The sequence below is a fragment of the Mesoplodon bidens genome (genome assembly GCF_964165515.1).
Source record: "Mesoplodon bidens genome assembly, chromosome: 4".
Lineage (NCBI taxonomy): Eukaryota > Metazoa > Chordata > Mammalia > Artiodactyla > Ziphiidae > Mesoplodon > Mesoplodon bidens.
Window position 1 is genome coordinate 147,759,893 of NC_138160.1, and position 15,098 is coordinate 147,774,990.

Sequence of the window (15,098 nt, forward strand, 5' to 3'; positions counted from 1 at the left end):
GGCAGACTGAAATGCCATAATAGAAATGTCAGCTTGCAACTGGTCCACAACATTCAAAAGCTTAAACGGTTTATCTTCTGGGCAGCACAGGTTAACATGGCAGGCCTGAGGCTAGTGTTAGAGAACTTGGCAATCAGTGTCCCTAGTCAAGAGTTAACTGGCAAAGGTGGTCCACTGTGCCCAGACCATGCAAACGATGGTTTCTGCTGAAAACCTGCTCTCCTTTGGTACTTGCCTGGAGAGGGGCCCACGTGACCAGCCCCAGTAAAAACCCTGGGAGCTGAGGCTCCAACGGGCCTCCCTGGGCAGAAGTATCACCCTCAACGGCTGCACTGTCGCTGTTGCGGGAGCCATCATGGGAGAGAGAACACAAAGGAGCCGGCAGGGTCCCCTTCAGACTCCCCCCACCTGTCTTTCCCCGCCTTCCTAGCTGTGTATCCTCTCTGCATCACTGAAGCCAATCTTGACTGTGACTACAACTATGTGCCGAGTCCAGGGGGCCCCCCAGTGGATCTCAGAATGTGGGTAGCCTTGGAGACCTGGACCCACATCCATCAAAGTTGTAAGCCTGTCAAAAGTTGAACGTATGAATATCAACAGCTACATGACCCCAGTGGCAGGCAGAGTGATGTGGTAAGAACCTAAGACCGGCACTTTGTGGATTCCGTGTTCTGTGGAGCACCTGCAAGGAGTCAGAGTATGGACTGGCTGTAAAGGTGGGCCGGAAGGCTGGCTGGGTCACACGGGGGTTTAGGAATGCACGATGGAGAGCTGCTGAAAATTCCAGGCTGACAAAGAAAATGGACTACTGTACCCTGATTTCAGGCAAACAAAGCCAACCACTCCCATAATTGAATTTGAAAATGAGTTATAAAAGACGAAAAAGCAACAATTCTTATCATACAAACTATGAAGCAAAGCTTTTAAGCTTTCCCATTTTTAAAGTTCAAAAAACCCTACATTTTGAAAAGGTTGACAACTTTTCTCAAGCTGAAGAATCCCCTAAAACACACATAGGAATGTCAGAGGAAATAAATACCCTAGGTGGGAAAGGAACACTCACTCTGTCTTTGGATCCTGACGTTTTGACACTGATAACAGGTACACCTTTAGATTTATCCATCACCACAGTCCGCTCAGTTCCTCGACTTCCTACAGGAAGAAAGGATCAAGATAAGAAGCAGCACCTCCAAATGAGGAACACTCAACTCCATAGAAAACAAGTGTAGTTCACTAACCACACCAGCTAGGAACAGAACACACGGTGAAATCTCCCATACCCATCGGTCAGCTACCTGATTTTGTGGTTCGAGATCGTTCTGAAGGGCCAGGTTTCTGATCATCCTGATCTTTGCTCTTCTCTCCACTTCCATCTTCACCCTTTTTAGCATCATCTTTTCTGTCGGGCTTCTCTTCTCTCTTAAGGTTTGCAGATCTAAAAATAACACCCCAGACACAAGTGGGTGAGAAGAGATATTGAGGGAAAAAAGCCAGCGACGATGACAGGACTCTTGCAATGAGCACCAAGTGATGAGGAAGCTGCCTCTAAGGCATCAACAGGATGGAGAACAAGGAGCCTGCAGAGGGACTGGAGTCATCTCCCAGGGCTGGTGGTGAAACCGTCCTCAACAAATGCAAAAAAGTAAAGGGGGCGAGGGCCTCACAGCCTTCCCCATCCGTGGAAAACGTGAAGGACGTGAAATGAAGAAAAGGGTCACCTTGGCCACAATCCCCTCGGGAAGAGTAATACCTGTCAGCATTGCTAGACTTCTCTTTTTTCCCCTCCCCTTCTCTTTTGTCAGAAGTTTTCTTCCCAGCAGGTTCATTTTTTGCCTGAAAAAGAGAATCAGGTGGAAGTATTACCTTATTTCCTAACATGGTCACATCCCGGGAAAAAAACAGCCCCTTACTTTTTCCACTGAGATCATCTTCCCGTGGAGCTCTGTTTTGTGCAGGTGGTTAATGCATTTTGTGGCCTCTTCTGCTGTGGACATTGTAACAAAGCCGTAGCAGCGAGCTCCAGGACTCCGGGCATTGGTCACAACCTTGGCGCCCACCACCTTGAAGGAAAGCGCACAAATATGGCTTGGACACGAAGCCCCCCCCACAGACCCCAACACTGTGGTTCATGCTGCTCCCCGCCGCCCCCGACCAGAGACACTGAGAACAGGTGGACGACAAGTAGCAGGTAAAGGCTGGGGAGGGTAATGCTACTATCTGGATGCTCCTATTCCATCCTGCCTGCTCCTCTAGGGCACCAGGATGACAGTGTGGAGGAGAAAGAAAGTGAAGCAGAAGGCAGAGTCCGGCCAGCATGCCGTCAACACTATGTAAAATTTGTAAAGAAATGTTTCTGAATATGCAGTCATCTACGTGGCCAGTGAAGTAGGAAGACACATCTACAGAAGGAGAGCGACAGGACAGGTTCATAAAGAACGCTCTGTAATGCAGAGCCCATCCGACTACTAACCAAACAAAATTCAAGGAAATGTTTCAGGCACTACAGATACATCCTTATATGCTATTTAACTCTCCCAACAACCTCAGTAAGCTGAAGTTAGGGACACCCTTTCATGGCAGAAGGCACCACGGCTCAGGAGAGGTCCCACCGGAACCAGTGGCCATGGCTGGTATTCATCCTCACTGTGCTACATAGAGTCTTACCCCCAAAGGAAGGTTTCAGAGTGGTCTGGTCCCTTATTCGAGCCAGCAATGAACCCAAGACACTGCAGGCTCCAGGCTGACACTTCTCTGCTGAGAGCAGCCATCTGCTTGGAGGGCCACAGCAGAATCAAGAAAAGGGTCCCACCTTGTATTACTGAGGCCCAGGAAGTTGTGAGTCATTTTGAGAAACGTGTCAAGTTTAGTTTTCCTTGTTAGTTCCTGCACGTCAACAACCAAGGTAAATGACATTGGTTTTCTCTGTTATCATTGCTGAACCCTTACTACGAACACGAGCCTGTGCTAAGTCTCACTTGGCCAAGGCTGACTGAGAGACAAGGAGGCACAGGTGCAGCAGTTTACCTGGAGGTGAGTCCAGGAAGCATAGGGAGGAAGGGGGAGAGGGAGGGAGGGGGAGAAAGAGGGGGGACTAAAGGCAACACAGGGGGGACTGCAGTTGGCACCCAGGCGGGGAGGTGGCCCACCTGGGCGTCACAGCCACCCTTGCCGGGCTGAGGACGGAGGGAGACAGGCAGGGGTGGCAGAGAAGAGGGGGCCAGAGCTACCCAGCTGGGGGTGAAAGCAGGTGGGCAGAGGTAGGGCACCAGCAGCTCTGCTCCAGTTACACACGCCATCGTAAGGAGGCAGCGACTTTGAGGGCTCCCAGGTGATGAGATGAGGTTCACACGGGAGAGGCGACATGCCCCGGCCACACAACTCTGAGCGGCAGAGCTGGGGCCCATAGTTGCCCACACCGGCCTGGCTCCACAGATCTCGTTCGTAACCATATCTACAGCTTCACTGTGTTCTGTAATCACCACCATCTCACAAAAATGCTACCAGCACCTTCCCACCCTGCCCTCTGCTCCACCCTCCACAGCCCTCCCTGGATTTAAGGCCTAAAGCCAGAGAAATGGATTCAGGAGGCTATCAAGTCGTGTGGTGGCCTGGGGGCTGGGGAAAGGTGAGAAATACAAAGTGGACGTGGGCTCTGGGAACTCCCACTGGGCTTGCATCTCTCTCTGTGGGGGGGGGGGTGGACCCGCCATGAGCAATGTGAGCAAATGTGAAGTCAAAGAGCGGCACGGTCACTCCAAGTCCTCACTGCGTGGGGACAATAATCTGCGCGTAGAAGCCATACTGCATGGGCTTAAAAGTATCATCCCCAGTCTTACCTTCCCATACTTGCTGAAAAGATTTTTCAAATCTGTAGCTCTGGTGGTAGAAGAGAGTCCACTAACCCAGAAATTCCTACCACAACTGCTACGACCTATCACAAAAAAAGTTCAGGTCAAAAACACACCACCAACAATATCCTGAGTCTTAAAAAAAGCTTAAAATCATTCCAAACCAGACACTTTCCCTTCTTGTCCCAGATGCCAGCAGTACGCAAAGCCAGCTGGGGTGTGGGGCCCCGCCCACTGTCCTTACACAAACTCTGGAGCTGCGCACTAGGCAGACGGGACCACTGGCAACGCCACTTACCATGGTGAGTCAGGGGCTGCTCAGCCCGTGCGAGAGTCCCTTAGCTACCAAATGGCATCACCCAATCCAGTGAGGCGACTTTGGAATGTAAGGCAGGTGCTATCAGTGTAGAACCACAGAGCACAACCTACCCCTGGTTTTTGTGGGTTTTTTTTTTTTTTTTTTTGTGGTATGCGGGCCTCTCACTGTTGTAGCCTCTCCCGTTGCGGAGCACAGGCTCCGGACGTGCAGGCTCAGCGGCCATGGCTCACAGGCCCAGCTGCTCCGCGGCATATGGGATCTTCCCGGCCTGGGGCACGAACCCCTGTCCCCTGCATCGGCAGGCGGACTCTCAACCACTGCGCCACCAGGGAAGCCCCTGGTTTTTGTTTTTATTAGAACACTGATTAAGGAGGCATCTGGACCAGCAAAACTACTTCTCAATCAGTGAATCAATAAAGGGCTCTGGTGTTGATAAATCTGCAATACCAGGGAAACCGCCCCTCACTGCCCCAAGGTATCTGAAACTCGAAGCATTTTCTCCATCTGCAAGTGTCACCGTGGCTAAGGAGGTTGCAAATCAGAGGGTCAGTCAGGATGGAGGAGCTCAAAGCCCTCTAGCAAAATCAAGCATGAGCATCAAATCAATGTGTCAACTCTGCCCTGCAACTCAGAACCTGCAGTGAGGAGCAGGCGACAGAGTGGAGAAAAGGCTTCAAGATGGGCTCACAGGCACATGTGAGGCAGAAATGGGTGTGGACAGCCCAGAACCAAACACCCACCACCACGGGGGCCAAACATGCTCTTGGGGACGATGCCACGCTGACCTACCCTTTTCCTCTTTGGAAAGCCTTTTGGTATCCAAGTCATCTTCGACAGAACTAGAGACAAAAGACAATGTCACTCCAGAAGGAAGAAGCAGACAGGAAACAAACTCAAAATTATAAAATACGTGCTGAGGTTGCATACCTACCCGAAATTTAGTTCTGAAAAAAATGATACCCCGACAAACGTGTATTGGAAATCTGACCTAACCATAAGATTTCAGACCCACAGGAGTTAATTAATTCTGCTGGGCTAAAGATAATTAGGAAGAATTAAAGAAAACAACCATGATAGGTTGAGAAAAGAAAAAAGATTATGTAATCAGCTTAAAATAAACAAAGAGAAATAAAACATTCTTTAGAAGTAAACTACAATTGCATCAGTCTGGCTGGCCAATTGCAGAAACAACAGCTTATGTGTGTCATTAAATGACCAATGAAAAGGAGATAGCGTCTGGTCTAAAACTGAGAAAAAACAAACCTCATTTTCTGATCAGCGCCCTCACTGGCTGAGGACTCTTTAGGAGCCGGAGGGACTTCATTACAAGCTTCAAAAGCAAACTTCTTCACGTCTTCTTTGCTATCCCTGGGGTCTGGGCTTGAGGCTTCCGGGGGCGCTTCCGAGGCCTCCTCGCTACAGGCTTCCGTGTGCTCTGAGGCTTTACTACTCTGCTCAACTGGCTTCTCTAGCCCTACAGGCTCACAGTCCGTCCTCTCGCCATCGCCTGTCTGCTCCACGGGCTCCCTTTTCACTACCGCTAACAGGGTGTCTGCCTTGCTCGACTGAGCTTGTGCTGTTGACTCGCTGGCCAAATCTAAATCACCCTCTTCCGGATGGGCGCTGTCAAAAAGGTCCTCTTCCTCCGCAAGCTTTCTGTCTGGCCCCACGCTACTTGTTTCCTGTGCAAATGGCTGCTCCAGCTCGGAACCTTCTTCTTTTACTGGCTCAGATTTACAAGTTTCCCCCAAAATGTCGAGTATTTTCTCATTTTCTACGGATTTAACAGGAATAGAATGGCACAAGGTTTAATTACCAGGGAAATAAAGCAATCACAAATGTGGAACTGGCACGGCTGCCACACTAACACGAAGAGAACTGCTAGCTACACAGAGATTGGAAAACCCGCGGGTACACAAAGTTACACTGGTTACACTACCTGCGCTCCAACCGCCTGCGAGAGCAAGCCTCTACGCTACATGGAAGAGAAAAGCATCCCAGAGATTTAACCCCCATAACCTTCTGGCTGATTCTTGACAGTCTTCATTCTGTCGTCGTTTATATATGACTCTTCCAAATTTAGCTTCCAAAGTCCAAGTTGCTTAACTGAATGTATCACCATTCACTGAACAGCTCAATTTCCAAATTTCTTTGAATTTCTTTTAACAGAACAGTCCAACATGAAAACCAGAATCTCTTCCATCGGTGCTCTGAGATATTTGCAGTCCAGAAAGTGAACAGTTATTTGTTTGGAATTCTCATGAAGAAACTCTTTCCTCTTCTGGAATCCAGTTACGTCTCAATGTTTTAAACCGTATCTCCCTACCACTGCCTGCACTGCCTGAATTAAAAACCACAAAGTTAAGATACTGCCCAATATCACAAGATCTGTTCTGTGGGGTACAGAGGTATTTGCTCTCGAGAGGCATGCAAACTCTCTCTACATACGTTTAAGTGCCGTGTACATTTAAAAAGGCATGAGATAGTTTCATCTCACCAATACATTTTGCGAAATGAGAAGTTAGCCACTTTCACAGATCTGGTGATATGGCTGGGTTTCCAATCTCTATGATCCTGGTATGTTCTGGATCGCAAACCTTTAGAACAATGTATACTACAGTAAGGTAACTTTTTAAAATTAAAGAATTCAAATTAGAGAAGGTGGAAAACTAGAATGATTCCAAACCCCGCTGCTAAATTTTTCATTTAACAGTACCTGGCTCCAAGGATGGTTCTTCAATTTCCTACAACAAAAAATATAAATAAGATTGTGCCAGATGGATGAAACCTAGAATTTATTTACACCAAAAACTGTAATAACTAAGAAGGGAATTTTAAAAACACAGACAAGGGACCTCGCAAATGCAACAGGTGGAGAACCTGCTCGTTCTGGGCAAGAGCCCACACAGCTGGCATCCCACCTCATTCACCTTGGCCCCAAGCCCCACAGCCCAGGATGCTTTCAAGGGGCCTGGATTATTACTGTGTTGTTTGCTTTGCTGCACTTCCCAGCGCCTGGCAACATTATATCACTTTTAATGGTGATGAACCCATCACATGCTTGTCTGTCCCTCTAAATTGTCTTAAACACTGCCCTGGAGGGCAGTGTTTTCATTTTTTCTATCTTTAGTGCCTAGTAGAATGCCTGACACATATCATCACTTAATTAATATAGCATTAGTTTCCAAAAATTGAAAAGATCGAGGGAAAGAAGGCACAGCTGGCTTGACCTCTGCTCTTTGCACGGTCATACCATCCCTGCCCACCTGGTCAACTGAGCCCTCTCCGGTGTTACACATACCTGCTTCTTTATCTCTTCTAACCAACAACCCACCAGGCAGCCCTAATTCCTAAATATCCCTCCAACCCTTCCCAGGAAGCCCTGTCAAGTCACACCATTGTTATTCCTTGCCGACAGTAGCGTTGGTTTTACCACCCCCATTCCCACCTCCCTCTCCAGCAGGGCCATCTGCACCTCACCCCACCCCTGACCAAGTCCTACACATCCCTTGGCATTTAGCTTAGGGGCTACTTTGTCATAGAGAGGCTGCCCAACTAAAGGAAGGGACTTTCTCTCAATATGTGGTCCCTGACCCCTACATTCCCTCTGCACAAACTACAATATTCTGGAATTCCAGCCAACACTGATAAGCACTGTCTAGGTTCCAGGCACAAATTCAAGCATCTTACTATATATATATTAACCAATCATCACACAGCCCTAGCAGGTTGGTACTATTAGTATCATCCTTCTTTTCACAGATTAGGAGACAGGCACAGAGTGGCTGACAAACTTCCTCAAGGACACACAGCAAAGCCAAGATTTAAGCAAAGGCTATGTGACTGAGAGTCTGTTTATCAGTCCAGGCCTCAACTCATCGCTCTGCTTACACAGGAAGGATGGAGACCAACCTTTCTTCTCATGCATCTGACACAGCACAGGTGCTTAGCATATAAGTTACATGGACGTGAATGGTTTGCAACTTTCACTGAGCACTGACCTGCCATTCTGGAGAGCCCTAGGAAACTGTTCACTTTCATAATAGTTTCATTTATTGGTAATCAATTATTTTTCATTTCATGCTGGGAATTAAAGATTCTACACTGAAGGAAACAATCATTTTAGGCAGAACAATTCTCTCCTGACTTTCCCTAGAGAGAAACGCATATGTTTCTATTTGTCTCTGAGAGGGGCTATATATAAGCATCTGGTTAGGATAATATATACAGGAGCCTTTGACCTACAGAGACACTCAAGAAAATGACAAGACCCGCTCCTCCTTTCCCTTCTGAGTCAGAAACAGGTTGTGTCACTTTGCTGCTGGAGAGAGACATCAGCCCTAAAGGTGAATTGGGTTTCACCAAGTTTCCTTGAGATTTGCACCCTCAAGGCCAGGGTTCTGGCTCGCTAATAACAAACCTTGCCCCTGCCTGGCAGAAGCAAATGAAGATCTTGTCTAAAAGGTGATTTCCAATTAAGCAGTACAGGTGACATTATTAAAGCAAACAAAAAACAAGGACTGGTATAAGTTGAATGGCAGTCAGCTTACTTATGACTGGCCTAAGTATTTTCATTTCCTCACAAAACTTTCTACTGAAAATTAGCTACCCAGCTTTATTCCAACAGTTTACATCTACAGGCTGGCAGAAAAAGAAAAAGGAAACTCAAGATCCACATTTATGCAAAGCATACCTGAAAGTTGGGCCACATCTCATTTGTTCTCATGTAAGATTTAACTTCTACACAGATGGTAGTCAAACAGCCAAGATGACATAGTTATCAAAAGAAATCTGTGTACTTTCTGAGAAAAACTTCCCAAAGGCAGAACCAGAACCCCTGAGAATCCATGTTTCTTCCCAGCTGTGAGGTCAGCGCTCTGGTCACCCCCTTGCATCCTCATCCATGCCCCATTCGTCTCTCCTGAGGAGGGGGTGTCCCCCTTGCTGTCTCATGTCTCATCTAATAGTCTTTCTGCAGAGGATGCCATCCAGAACAGACCCGAAAGGCTGCCGTTCTCCCACCAATCAAATTGACAAGAACCCTGCAAACACACCCTCCTCTCAGCTGCAGGGATGCCACAGTGCTTGGAACGGAAGCCAAGATGATGAGCCCTTTTCAATAGGCATGTCATATTAGGGGAAAGTGGAAAGCAAAACCCCCTCTACAGAAGCCAACAAAGGAAATAAACTTTGCAATGACTTTTAGTTGGGACTGCCATACAATACTGGAAGTGGTTTCCAGAGACTGTGGTCTAATGTTTGATTCTAAAATTATTGAGACATACAACAATTTACCTGTAATATAGTGAAGTCAGATGATGAAGTATCTAAATTGTTTATAGTTTCTTTGTCCTCTACCTGTAAAATAAATGGATAATAAAATTTATTACACCAATAATAAAGTAACATAATGGTACATCCGTACAGTGAAAAGCTTCAGCCATGAAAAGTCACTTAAAATGAAATTCTAAACACAGTGCAGGAATCAAAAAAGCATTATATTGTGATTCCACCTCAAATAAAAGAAATGTACATAAACATATACCTGCAGACTAGGAGACCCACTAAAATGGTATCAGTTTGGGTTTCAAGATGCAAGCCAAACAAAGAAAAACAAAAGTCTAAGTTAAGCAAAAAAAAAGCATAACTGGGCACTACATGGGCTCTCCTGGTAGACTGGACCACCAGGTTTGGGGCTGTTCTTCCAGGAACACCATCTAGAATCATGCTGCAGAGTGGGTTCTTGGATTTCCATGGCCACCACAGCTTCCCGAGCCTGGATGCTCCTGCCACTGGGACTGCTGCTGCTAGGGTGGCTACTGCCCACATGGGAAGGGCTTCTCCGGGAACCCTGCCACTCAGCATCATCAACTTCCAAACTCAGTGTGGGGTCAGGAGCATAGGACTGGCAAAGCCCAGGTGACCCAACACTGCCCCACCTGCAGGGGAAGAATAACTGGTATGTTGAGCTTCTACTCTATGAGGTGGGCTCTGTCCATAAGGCAAGGGATTCCCCAAATATAGAAAGGGGGTTCATAAGATCATTGTTGTGTGACCTAACATAATTTAGATTGTTTGTTATAAAGCCCTGAATGTTGGTTTATTTTTGGGGGGCAGAGATAGTTTCAAAATATTTTATAATTAGCATGTATTGTTATTACCTTTACTTGACTAGGAAACCACCTTGCACCACTCCTTCCCTTCCCCTGACACAGCCATCTCAAGACATTCTACACATGCTCACAAGAGCATGGGCACGTGAAAGACCGTCTCTCCTTTCTCTGTCTCCATTAGTAGCACACTATTCTGTTCCCTGCCTTACTTTTGCTGCCATCTTGGAGATTATTCTAGTTCATATAAATAAGCTTAGTTCATTGAGATGGTATATAGAAATAGTGAATGTATTACCGGAAGGAGTAATAAATGTTATAGTAACAGTAGCAATAACCCTACTGCCACTTGCTATACAATAGGCGCTGCTCTAAGCCGGGGTCAAGGGCCAGATAGTGAATATTTTAGGCTTTGTAGGCCAGACGGTCTGTCATGACTATTCTACTCTGCTGTTGTATCCAGAAATCAGACACAGACAATTGTCACAAATAGGTGTGGCTGTGTTCCAATAAATCTTTGGCCAGCTTGATGACTTTTGCTGTAAATTAGCGATAGGCATTCATCTATTTAGTTCTCCTCAAACCTACTATTTTTGCAAATGAGGCCCAGAAAGATTAAGTAAATTAGCCAAGGTCACACAGCAAGTTAAGTGGCAGACCTCTAGTCAATGCTGTTAACTCTTAAACAACTGCTTCCACTAAACCATGGTTATTTAACAATTACTGATAGACATTTAGGCGTTTCCAAGCTTTTGTTACTGAATACATTATTTTCTAATCACAGGGAATAAAACAGCCTTAAGGAAAAGCAGCCAATAAGGAAGGGTTTCACTGCTCTCGTGTTTCTGGTACTCCTTTTTAGGAAGCCAGTGAATGAGACTCATCAAAAGATGAAACAATTGCATACCCTATCTGTGTCAAAATGACTCAATCGTTTCTCAAACCCCCCCCGCCAAAGATGACAATCTGCTACCTCTAAGGGTACTGAGGATCAGTTCCAAAAGAAAATGCAAACACATTCCAAGGAAGGCATGGGTGGACCAACAGAGAACAGGGCTTCCTCCCCTCGGGAGTACTGGAGTACTCGGGAGACACTCCACAAAAGATCTGAGGAGGACTACGAAAACAAGGTGCCTCCTAGGACCAAGCCCTAGGAATTCCTACAAAGATGCCTCATGGCTTCTATTTTTCATTACCTCGTCTGGCTACCTGAGAAACGTTCATCCTCACGGAAACGACACAATCCAGTAAACTTAACGGCACTGAGATAATGTGGTGTATGTTAAGTACATGGACTCTGGAATTAGCCTGGTCTTAATTCTTATTCTCATATGACCTATATATTGTCTGGAGATATTTCTTTACCTTTTTACTCCCCAATTTCCCCAACTGGAAAATGGGCCTAACAGCATCTATATATCACACTGTTGTTGAAAGGATTAAAGGAAATAATCCCTAATGACTGGCAGACAAAGTTCAATAAATAATGCCCACCATAATTGCATCTAACAAGAAAAAAAACTAAGGCTTTAAAAACAACATCAAAGTTAGTGTTAAAGATTGACTAGGCGAGTACCAATTGGTTGACAGCAAAAGACCAACTTTCAACCTCTGTTTTGGTATTTTCAAGGCATCCCAGGTGTTACACCACAGACCAATCTCCTATAATAAACAGGAAGATCTACAATAGTATCCTCAAAAGGCTTAACACCGCATGATACAAATGGAGAGCATATACTCACGTTCCTCACAAGACACCATTTTTCAATGAAGCAAAGTGTGTTTTTCAGACTCATCTGATTTTTACATGTGAATGGATTAGCCACCATTCTACTCAACTGGCATTAAAAGAACTTAACTCCAGATATAAAACTTATCATCTATTAAGCTATTTGAGGAATTATTACGTTTAGGGTACACTGCAGAGACACTGCCGAGTTACCTACAGCATGTTCTTGAAGCGGCTCAGGAAGCTCCTTCATTTCTCCCTCGACTAGCTCTCTACTATCAGACAGGGACTCCGGGAGATTATCAGCATCGTCATCGTCCACACAATCTGCAACACTTCCATTATCGATTTCTGCTTCATCCAACACACTGATATCCATCATGTCGATGTCCTGCAAGTTCTCCAAAGTGGTCTCAACATCCTCCTGTGACAAACAAAATACCACCATCAGATGACTGTCATGGGTCCACGCACGGAGCTGATTCACTGACAAGGCTGCACATACCTGTCCATCCCCAGAATTTTCCTCTAGCCCGTTATCTTCCACACCCTCTTCTTCTGGTTTGCGCCCTGGAGGAATAATTTTACAGCATGACATCATCGATATGCACTTTCCAGACGTGACAACTTTCACTTTTATAGGCCCTAAGCACTACAGAAATAAGACAACCTAAAACACCTGTGGCACTTCTCCATTTAGGAACACCATAATCCAGGAATGGGAAGGCCATTCTGCATAAGGCAGCCCCTCTACTACCCCCAAGTAGAAGTGGTTCTGTTCTTATCAACTGGCTGTGGAAGTATGAGGAGCCTGAAATGGATTCTTAATAAGGTGGAGGTAGACTAGACCTTTTCCAGGCCTGCCCTTCCTGTTAAGTGGCTTTGGTTATGGGGAGAAGAGTATCTTACACAAATGTGCTGCTTTGGAGACTTCCCTAGCGGTCCAGTGGTTAGGATTCCGCACTTTCACTGCCCACAGCCTGGGTTCAATCCCTGGTTGGGGAACTAAGACCCCGCAAGCTGCGTGCTGTGGCAAAAAGAAAAGAAAAAAAAAAAAAAAAAGAGGTGGGGAGAGAAAAAGTGCTGCTTTAAAAAAAAAATCTATCTATCTATTTACATGGCTGTGTTGGGTCTCAGTTGCAGCACGCGGGATCTTCGTTGCTGCGTGTAGGACCTTCGTTGCGGCATGCGGGATCTTTAGCTGCGGCAGGAGAACTCTTAGTGGCAGCATGTGGGATCTAGTTTCCTGAACAGGGATCGAACCCGGGCCGCCTGCATTGGGAGCGTGGAGTCTTAGCCACTGGACCACCAGGGAAGTCCCTGTGCTGCTTTTTAGTTAAGGAACGTGGAACATGTTTTCCCACGGAGACAATGACATAAAAGGAAAACATAAAAAAGCAAAAAGAAAAAAGAAAGTAAAAGCCTTTCACAATTTTACCATATAGAGTTAGCCCTCAAGCTATCATACAGTGGCATATATTGATAGATATCCTCCCATACTGTGCTATGTATATACGTGTACTTTGCTTTTAAAAATGGCACTGTACTGCCATTTTAAAATCTTTTCACTTAATGTATTGTGAACATCTTTCTATAATTTCATAGCATTATATGGAGACACCGTCATTGACGTAAGAATACCTATGGATGGAGATTTAAGAAAATGCTTATAAAATGAACATTCTGGTAATTCTTTTTTTGCATCCAGGTAACTGTCGTATTAGGACATATTTCTATAAATGGCATAGTTGGGACAAAGAGTATGAACATTTTAAAGTCTTTTATTAAAAAGAAACACCCCGGGCCTCCCTGGTGGCGCAGTGGTTGAGAGTCCGCCTGCTGATGCAGGGGACAGGGGTTTGTGCCCCGGCCCGGGAGGATCCTACGTGCCGCGGAGCGGCTGGGTCTGTGAGCCATGGCCGCTGGGCCTGCGCGTCCGGAGCCTGTGCTCCGCAATGGGAGAGGCCACAACAGTGAGAGGCCCACATACAGAAAAAAAAAAAAAAAAAAAGAAACACCCCACATATTATCGTGATACCCCAGAGGAAGAGTATTATAATCCATAGTTCCATCAACAGTGAATCAAAGTACCAATTTTTCAGAATCTTTGTTAAAATCAGCTATTTCTTTACCCACGCCAATGTGCTAGGCAAAAAAGGAATGCTTGTTTTAACCTGAATTTATCTGATCACTGCTTAGGTTGCATTTTTTGGTCAATCATTCGCACATTTGTAAAAATTTCTCATTTATACCCTTTCCCCAATTAAAAAACCTCTGTTCCATTTCTCCTCATTTTTAATTTGCATGTCATATACACAACACATTTTCTCCCAGCTCTTCACCAATCTTTTAGTTTTGTTTTTGGGTTCTGGGTAAATTTTACTTTCATGCAGCCAAAGCTATTAATCGGTTTTTATGTGTAAATGGTTTTTACCTTCATGTTTAGAAGCCCATCTCCACACCAAGACCACACAAATATTCACCTATATTTAGTTCTTTTCTGATTTCATTTTTTAACATTTGATTCTTTCAGTTTCCTGCTGAGTAAGACTATTTTACAAATGCCTGTTCCATCTGGAAACTGATTCCCCAACACCATTTACTAATCTTTCCCCCCAACTGATCTGAAATGTTGGTCTATGGAAAGAGGTGCTTATCAGCCACCTGTCCTTAGCTGCACAACCTCAGGAGGACTCACTTCCTGCGACGACTATTTCCCCAAAGCAAAGATCAATTTCTTAAGACTACTGAGTGTTTTTCAAGTAATATAAAAGAACTAGACATGAATTTGCCTATATTTAATGATTAATCTCGTAAGTGTATATAGAATCTGTGTGTGCGGGGAGCTCCACCCTAATTATTTATACCATCATTGAGACGTTAAAAAAACCTCTCTCAAGGGTGAGGATTTTCTCATTAAAAACATTAAAAACATTAAAAACATTAAAAAACGTGTGTTACTTGATTCTTCCACATTCTAATTTCACTTATGTTCTCAGGAATATCTTATTTAGGAACACAGGGAATTGTGACACTAATACTAGAATGCAATACATTACGTGCAAGTAGCCTTGGCGGCTGACTGGGAGCCC

At 45.3% G+C, this 15,098-nt stretch overlaps 1 protein-coding gene across 2 annotated transcripts in view; it reads right to left on the minus strand.

Moving 5' to 3' along the window:
* Window positions 1-15,098, minus strand: part of SAFB (scaffold attachment factor B) — a 35,933-nt gene that overhangs the window by 8,573 nt on the left and 12,262 nt on the right. For both annotated transcript variants that reach the window (XM_081234034.1, XM_081234033.1), the window contains exons 3-13: window positions 12,512-12,576; window positions 12,220-12,430; window positions 9,463-9,521; window positions 6,884-6,911; window positions 5,431-5,941; window positions 4,957-5,006; window positions 3,837-3,931; window positions 1,911-2,060; window positions 1,751-1,833; window positions 1,296-1,435; window positions 1,064-1,152 (exon numbers count right to left, since the gene is read on the minus strand). In XM_081234034.1, the coding sequence (XP_081090160.1) occupies window positions 1,064-1,152; window positions 1,296-1,435; window positions 1,751-1,833; window positions 1,911-2,060; window positions 3,837-3,931; window positions 4,957-5,006; window positions 5,431-5,941; window positions 6,884-6,911; window positions 9,463-9,521; window positions 12,220-12,430; window positions 12,512-12,576 (1,481 nt within the window). The remainder of the gene's footprint in view (window positions 1-1,063; window positions 1,153-1,295; window positions 1,436-1,750; window positions 1,834-1,910; window positions 2,061-3,836; window positions 3,932-4,956; window positions 5,007-5,430; window positions 5,942-6,883; window positions 6,912-9,462; window positions 9,522-12,219; window positions 12,431-12,511; window positions 12,577-15,098) is intronic.